The sequence below is a fragment of the Primulina eburnea genome, chromosome 10 (assembly GCF_022965805.1).
Source record: "Primulina eburnea isolate SZY01 chromosome 10, ASM2296580v1, whole genome shotgun sequence".
NCBI classification, from domain to species: domain Eukaryota; kingdom Viridiplantae; phylum Streptophyta; class Magnoliopsida; order Lamiales; family Gesneriaceae; genus Primulina; species Primulina eburnea.
In genome coordinates this window covers 27,205,975-27,214,722 of record NC_133110.1, presented here as the reverse complement: position 1 = coordinate 27,214,722, position 8,748 = coordinate 27,205,975, and the positions used below count along the sequence as shown (strand labels likewise).

The 8,748-nt window shown below is 35.7% G+C and overlaps 1 protein-coding gene across 1 annotated transcript; it reads left to right on the top strand.

Annotated features, from left to right (window-relative positions):
- The first annotated feature begins 212 nt into the window (after positions 1–212).
- Positions 213–1,818, top strand: LOC140802823 (WRKY transcription factor 72B-like). The gene is given in 6 exon segments (XM_073158443.1): positions 213–258; positions 456–517; positions 602–1,145; positions 1,287–1,334; positions 1,337–1,401; positions 1,523–1,818. Coding segments are annotated over 6 exon segments (876 nt in total). The 3' UTR covers positions 1,634–1,818.
- The last annotated feature ends 6,930 nt before the right edge of the window (positions 1,819–8,748 follow it).

The following is an 8,748-nucleotide window of genomic DNA, read 5'->3' as shown; positions in this document are numbered from 1 at the left end:
ATCTCTATTGATGATTGATAGCTATTATTGTAGGTGAACTCCACTAGAGGTAATCTTGGTTCCCAACTGCCTTGGAAATCAATAACACAAGCTCGCGGTAGATCTTCTAAGATTCGTATAACTCTTTCGGGCTGACCATCGGTTTGAGGATGGAATGATGTACTGAATAATAACTTTGTTTTTCTTTTTTGCAATTTTATTTTTTTTCCTTCATGACGCTGATATGGAACCGACATAGCCCTGATGTTGACGTGTTTGGTGACACATCAGAACTTCCTCGGAAAAAGTACTAAAGTTGCAAAAATTGAAATTATACAAGACTAATAATGAAATTTGACGACATACAAGACTATAATCGCAAATAAACAAACATAGATTATCAAAATTGCAATTTTCTCATGAAGATTTTGAGTTTTAATAAAATAGTTAAACCGTTGCAGGGTGAAACTAAATAGAGAGATCCTCACCTGCTAAGTCTGAATCAAGAACAACTTCATTTGACAAAAGGGAACAACAGGTAATATACATAGCCGCATCTTTCTTTTGTAATATTTTCAGAATTGAGAGCATGCAAAATATTAATTTGTAATAATGGTAGCAGATGGAGCAACTTCAGCAAGCCAAAGCTGAGATGGATGAAGTTATGGAAGAGAATCAACGGATCAGAATGTATTTGTATCGGATTCTGAAGGATTACAGGACCCTACAGAACCAATACAAAGAAGCCATTCAACATGATGATAAAAAAATTGCAAATGCAGATTCTATTGCAAGTGATGATCAGCCCGAAGAATCTGAACTTGTATCCCTTTACCTGGGAAGAAGTTTGAGTGAGACGATGAAAGACGTTCCCCGTAAAATTCCAATCAATGAAACAATACATCAAGAGCATAGTAAAGGTGATAAAGGATTGGCATTGGAATTGGAATGCAAGTTTGAAGTGGTGCCTATAGCGTCATCACAAGTTGAGTATCCCAGCCCCGAAAACATCTTGGAAGAAGTTACGAAAGAAATGGGTGACACGACGACTTGGTCGCCTCATAAGTCCATGAAGAATTCGAGAGATGGCGGAGACGATGAGCTTTTGCAGCAGAATCACATTAAACGAGCTAGGGTTTGTGTGCGTTATAGATGCGAGTTTCCAATAGTAAGATTAAATTTGGCTGTCCATGAGTTGTATACGTAACATGTTTGCAATGTGTGTGTTGATAATGGAAATGTCTATTTGAATCATGTCAATGTAGGTGAACGATGTGTGCCAATGGAGAAAATATGAGCAAAAATGTCAATGAATGATGGGTGCCAATGGAGAAAATATGAGCAAAAGATTTCGAAAGAGACCCGTGCCCGCGAGCATATTATCATTGCACGGTTTTACCAACTTGTCCCGTGAGAAAACAGGTAAATAAATGCAAGTTTGTCAATTGATCTATGTCATCTCTGTCCTATCATACTGAGTTATTGGTTTGCTCAAAATTCATGATTGTAATGTTAGAATTCACTCTTTGTTTTCTACATGAAGGTGCAAAGATGTGTCGAGGACATGTCTGTCTTGATCACGAAATACGAAGGGACACATAACCATCCACTCCCGATCTCACGTCTCCGTCGTCAACCTCATCATCTCACTTAAACCGACTAGCCAACAACATTAATCCTACAAGATTTTCATCCACGAATCTAAATTTCAGCTCTTTGGAATCAACTCTCTATCGGTTTCTTGGAATAATGGAACACTTGGCTACGAAAACAAAATCATTCAAACCCCAAACTCTTTGAGCTTTGTAACCCAAAATAATGAAAACCTTTCCCATTATTTCATGCAAAAGAATATTAGAAACCCTAATATTCAACAGTCTGATCACACACCAGACACCATTGTTGCTGCGACCAAGCTGCACTCAATTCACTGATTGGGTCGGGTTTAGCCAATGCCAGCTCATCAGGAACGCAAAATGGAAGCGAAAAAACTTGCCAGATATCAAGAATAACGAATCTTTTCCTATTCTATCGAGCTTTCCAGCAACGTCAAATGTAAATAATTCGATAAGTTCCCAGCCAGGAAGTTTGAGGTTTCTTTCACCTTCATTTCCATTCACAAATTTTCAGAGTAAATCAAACTCTGCAGGTGATGACAGGGATCACATTGTTTAGTTTGCATGCATACGCCTTTTTTTTTTCTTTTTTGAAAATTTTTTGTTCTATTTTTTTTTGCCAGAATTGCAATTTTGATGTGTACAATAATTTTATGAATTTTGCAATTTATGTCCCTTAATTTATGGTACAATTGTTTTTACCAAAATTTAAAACAAATTAACCATATACTATATTCAAAATAATCATTATAGTTATTTACTTTTTAAAAAAAATAATAGATTAAATAAACTCTACTACTACGAAAATAATATTTATAACCATCTAAAAAGAAATAATGACAATAACCAGCAAGTCTATCAAGCATTTGATCAATAAAATTAAACGAAATGGAAAATGATCTTTATGTGTGGCATTGTTCAACTTTCTATAATCAATACGTACTCACTAGCCAGTTACAATACTAGTAGATATTAGTTCATCATTTTCATTTCTAACCACAGTTATTCCACCCCTTTTAGGTACAATTTGCATAGGAGATACCCAACTACTGTCAGAAATAGCATAAATCACACCAGCATTTAACAATTTCAGTACCTCATTTTTTACAATTTCTTTCAGCGCTGTGTTCAACCTCCTCTGATGATCCACATAAGGAGTATACGACTCCTCCATCAAAAATTTATGCATGCTTATAATGGGGCTAATTCCCCTAGTATCAGAAATCGACCACCCTAAAGCAGTTTTATATTTTCTCAACACTCTCAATAATTTATCTTTTTCATCACAAGAAAGGGAGGAAAAGATGATTACTGGATACGTCGACTTCTCACCTAAAAATGCATAGTAAAGGTGGCTTGACAGTTCCTTCAAGTCATGGGAAGATGGTATTACCTCAGTTTTTTCATCTCCATTTAGCTTCTCAAGTGGCGCATCGTTTGTTCTATCTTTCTGCAATCCATCAAGAGCCATGAGTTTCTCTTTCACTTCACAATCATATTCATTAGAAGTTCCTGCAGCACCTATCAAACAATTCTCCAAAGTGTCCCTAGTTCATGCACAATCAAGAGATACACATGAGTCTATAATATCAATGCTTTTACAAGTACTTACCTCATTTGATCCCTTCATGGCATGGTAGATTTTAAAAATAACTGCTTCTCCACCAAATCTCAGGGTGAGTTCGCCCTTATGTACATCTATTAATTCCTTTACAGTCGCCAGGAAAGGTCTCCCAAAGATTAATGGGATATCACGATCCTCTTCAGTATCTAAAATCACAAAATCAGCAGGAAAAATAAATTTACCCACTTTTACCAGTACATCCTCAACGATTCCACGTGGATACGTGAAACTTCTGTCTGCAAGTTGTAAGGTGATAGTGGTTGGTTTAACCTCTCCAAGCGCTAATTCACTATAAATAGAAAATGAAATCAAATTAATAATTGCTCCTAAATTACATAAAGCTCTACTTCATTTAGAACCACCAATAAAGCAAGGAATAGTTCAACTCCCTGGATCTTTTAATTTTTGTGGCAGCTTCTTTTGCAGAATGACGCTACACTCTTCAGTCAGCTTCACAGTCTCATATTCCTGTAGCTTCCTCTTCTTAGACATGATCACATTTTTAATGAATTTTGCATGATTCGGCATTTGCTCCAAAGCATCAGCAAATGGTATGTTGATGTGAATTTTCTTGAAGATATCTAGGAACTTTGCAAACTGATCATCCAAATTCTTCTTCTTGAACTTTTGAAGATATGGAAGAGTTTTTTTTTCAATAAAAGAGGTCGTTTAACTTCAACTTCAGCTTTGGATTCCTCAGTTTCACCTTCTTCAACTGTCTTCTCACTTTCCACTCTCTCTTTGAGACTTTGTACCTCCAATTCTTTTCCACTCCTTAGAGTGACTGATTTGCATTGCTCTCTTGGATTAACTTCTGTGTTACTCGGAAATTGACCCCTGCCTTGCACTACTCTTTTGTATTAACTTCTGTGTTACTCGGAAATTGACCCCTGTTCTGATCTCTCAATGCGTTAGCTAGCTGTCTAATTTGCATCTCCAAAGATTTCATCGTGGCACCCATATTTCCTATGTGAGTATCAATATTGTCAAGATGAGACTCAGTCCTCGCCATCCTTTTTCCAGATTCAGCAACAAATGTTCTCACTAAATCTTCAAACGAAAGCTTTGCTTCCCCTTTTGATGTATTGAACCCTGGTGGAGGATTCAACACATTTTTATTATTCGCATATGAAAAATTTTCATGATTTTCAACCCAGGATGATAAATATTAGGGGGAGGGTTACCTCGATATCCTCCATAGCCTCCAAAGTTCTTGTTGTTAATGTACTGAGCTTCTTCAGGAAGAGATGGTTCTTCAGAAACAATCGATAGACCCTCAATCTCTGCTGTGATCACCTATTCATAGCTGTTATTTTTGTGGTCAGCGTAGATACTTGAGCAGTGAGTGACGTAATAGGATCCACAACATAAATTCCAGTTGTCCTCTTTACTCATGCCCTCTCAGACGGCCACCGGTAACTATTTATAGTCATCTTCCACTGTTCCTCGTGTTTGCCCATTTAACCCATTGTAGTATAATTCAATTTGTACCTATTCTTCAAATCTGTGATTCAGGAATTTTCTCAATAGCTCCTTGTATCTTTCCCACGTCTCATAAATCTTCTCAAAGTGCAGCCTGCCTGAAGCTACTAATCTCAATATTCAATGGTGCAGACTTTGCAAGGGGCAGTATATAGCCAGAAATTTTGTCGCCAGCTCCTGCCATGTCGTGATACTTCCCAAGGGAAGCGATTGGATCCATCATCTATTTTGGTACCTGAGAGAAAATGGGAACAAACACAATCTAATAATATCGTCAGGAACATTATTAATTTTTACCGTATCCGTGATCTCCAAGAAAGTCCTCAAATGAACTTGAGGATCAGAAGTAGCAGTTCTAGCAAACTGGTTTTGTTGAACCATATTGATCAGAGCAGGCTTCAACTCAAAATTATTGGCGGTGATGATTCCTCGAGCAAGGGCAGAGTAATGAGTGTTGATCACTGGTCGGAAATGATCACTGATAAGTATAGCCTCTGGCAGGTTATGTATGTCAATCTCTTTTTTTTGGCCATCGCTTGGATTTCTTCCCTTCTCGCTTTTCTTAGTCTTCTCGCAGTTCTTTCGATCTCCGGATAAAAAATAAGCAAGTCAGGGATTTCCGATCTTAGTACGCACTGTCAAACAGATAAAATGAACAAATGAGTAATTATTACAGTAAAAAAAAATAACTCTAAATTAAAATGTAGACTAATTGGTAACAATACTGATATAAAAATAACATTTGACACTCTCTGGCAACGGCGCCAAAAACTTGTCGCGCATTTTCCGCACGCAAGCGCACGATTGTCAAGTTTTAATATATGTAAATAAAGTATCGTTCCCACGTGGAGTGTGTATGTAAAAATAAATCAGTTCTTGTAATTAAATAGTCACGACTTTATTTAGAAAAATCAATAGAGGTTTGGTTTTTTTAAAATAACTTAACTGCAAATAAATAATTAATCTAATCACCGAATGGAGCAATATCAACGAGAGACAATATCTAGATGAATAATTTCACTAAGTTTCCACGATAATTATTCCCGATTGAATTTATATTCATGAATTCCAAATATTTAATGGCCAAGAAAACTTAATTATTTTATTCCTCATTTCCCAAGTGACGAATAAATTGTATCAATCAAACTTCAATTCAAACATTCCTAATAAAAATCTAAGTTCCATTGATAAATGCAAACTATGTTCTCATTAAGCCTCGCTAAAGTTATACGCCTTCTGAACGATATAAACATTAAACGATGTGTCTCTAAGGATCTAAAATCCTAATCCCTCTCCCGAATTGTAGAATTAATCAAACAACACACATTTATGGCCAGTAAATTACAGTGAATAAATACAAGAAACACAATTAAACCAAACGGAATTCAATCATATAAACAACCACGTCAAATCATTGTACCGACAAAGCTACGTCATCCACTAGAATGGAAATTTAGTTCATGACAAAATCATGACAAAATCTATGCAAAAACAAGGCATGTTCAAAGTTTCAGACATCGCGACATAATAAAATATAGAAGCGAAAGAATAGATGACAAATCAGATGTGTCTTCTCTGTCCCTAGTTCCGTCGTTCTTCGTATTTGTGATCGATCTTTGCACTCCAGATCTTTGTCTCGTGTTCGGTCCTGCTCTCCCGTGCGTTTTTTCTACAAAGGTCGCGCCCCTTTCTTTTGAACCCTCTGTTTTCTTTTATTTTCTCCGCTGGGACTTAAACGCAAGCCCATTAATCATGTTCTCACCGCCACTAGCACCGCGGCGCTGCTTCGCGCCCGTCTCTTGAAGGTGTGGTGCCGCGGTGCTGGTATAGGCGCTTGTCTTTCGGTGGTCTAGCTCTGCAGCGCTTTCAGACTGGCGCCGCGGCGCTTCTCTTTTGCACAAAGGGGCGCTGCAGCGCCAGTCTTGAGGCACTGCTGCGCTTGTTGCTAGTATATTCTTCTTAGCGCTGCGGCGCTAGTTTATCAACTTTTCACGCCCAAAATTACCTCTTATTGCTCTCAACCATCCAATATTTGTTTACCTTCTGCATGACACAAAGACAACAAAAACCAAGCGTAATATCGTTCGAAACTAACAAAATTCGAATGGATTGACATATAAGTTAAGTGCAAATCTTGCTCTATCCCAAACTAACATTTAAATTGTACCACAAAATTAATATTATGATACATTCATATAAAATAAATAAAGACATCCACTTTAAATGGTTGGTAATATCAAACTAACATTTAAATGGTTTCAAGAATTTAGTATAACATATATCAACAATAAATCAAAACTCTCTCTTATAAGTAGGTTATAATAATACTTAAAGAAATAATATAACATAAACAATAAATAATGATTAAATAATATAAAACATAGATTATTATCTTTTAATAATACACCCCTATTTATAGCCAAATTTAAGGAGACAACCACAAATAAAATATTATTTTTTCACACATAACTCTTCAATGGTGTTCCAAGAAATTATGTCATTATTCACATCACTTTTGAAAATCTTCCCATCTGAATTTTATTTTCCGGATAAAACAACATGTAGTTAATTGAGTTGTTTGAATTGTGGTATTTTTTTACCATTTGACCAAGTAATTTGAGAGATATGGTCAAACTCTAGAGCATGGTAAAATTGTCACTCTTTTTGTAACTTTATTGGTTGCTTTATTTGATCCCAATTGAGAGATGATTTTTATCTCATGCTTGCCACAAATATTGTACATATTAAAATCAATTTTCTATAGGTCCCAATAATCATCTTAATATCATACTACAAGGTTATTCTTGTTTTATCGAACCTCTAAAAGTAGTAAAAACTTATAATTACACAACTTATATTTATATAATTTATTATAAAACATATAATATTTAAACATTTAATAAAACAAAAACTATATATTTATATTATAAAACATTTAATTAATGTATAATTTTAATGTTTATCAAATCAAAATCAAGGGCATAATTGAGGGTCTAATATGCAATTTCCGAAATTTTGGGGGCAATTTGATTAATTTTCGAAAATATAAGGACCAAAATGCAAAAATTTCGAAATTATGAAGACCGAAAGGCAATTGACCGAAATCTAGGGGCTCAAATATAATTTTCGAATGTAAAAGGACTAAAATATAATTTCTGATTGTTCAGGGAGCAAAATGCAATTTCCGAAAACTTAAGGGCCAAAAGTGCAATTTTCGAAAATTGAGGGACCAAATTATAAATGCCGAAAATTTAAGGGGCCGATTCGTAATTTTCAACAAATTTCTGGGGACTAAAATTCAAATTTCGACGAATTGAAGGGTCAAATGGCAATTAAAAAAATTAAGGGGGGGGGGGGGATTATGAATTTTCCTAGAAACAATAGGATCCAATCAATCTTCTTCATGAAAATTTTGGGAAATAAATGGTACAAATTCCGTAAGCTTCGACACGAATAATTTAAATTTTCGCCGCAGGGAGAATATTCATTCTAGGAGTAGCTATCTATGCACTACTAGATTCAAGAGCTACACACTCTTTCATATCCTAGAATTTTTTTAAGCGACGGAATATTATTCCGAAGGATATGAGATTGGGTTTCAAGGTTTCTATTCTTTCTGGTGACCAAATGATCAAGACTAGTATTGTGAAGAATCTGGAGCTTTGTTTATTTAAAGATGTGGTTCGGGCAGACCTTATTGTACTCCCTATGCCTGAATTTGACATCATACTATAGATTTTTTTATCAATGAATGGAGCTTCGATAGATTTTCGTCGGAAATTGGTGTCTATTCGACCGCCTAATGGGAAATATTTTGTCTTCGAAGCGGCGAGAAACAAGCAAATACCGCACATTATCTCTTGTATGTGTGCAATGAAGCTGATTAAAAGAGGGTGTTAAGATTTTCTAGCAATTTCACTACAACACATGCTCCTATCAGTCAGAAGTTAGAGGATGTTGATATTGTCAGAGACTTTCCTTGTGTCTTTCTCGATGACGTTTCTGGCATTCCACCCAACCGTGAGGTTGAATTTTCTATTGAGTTGA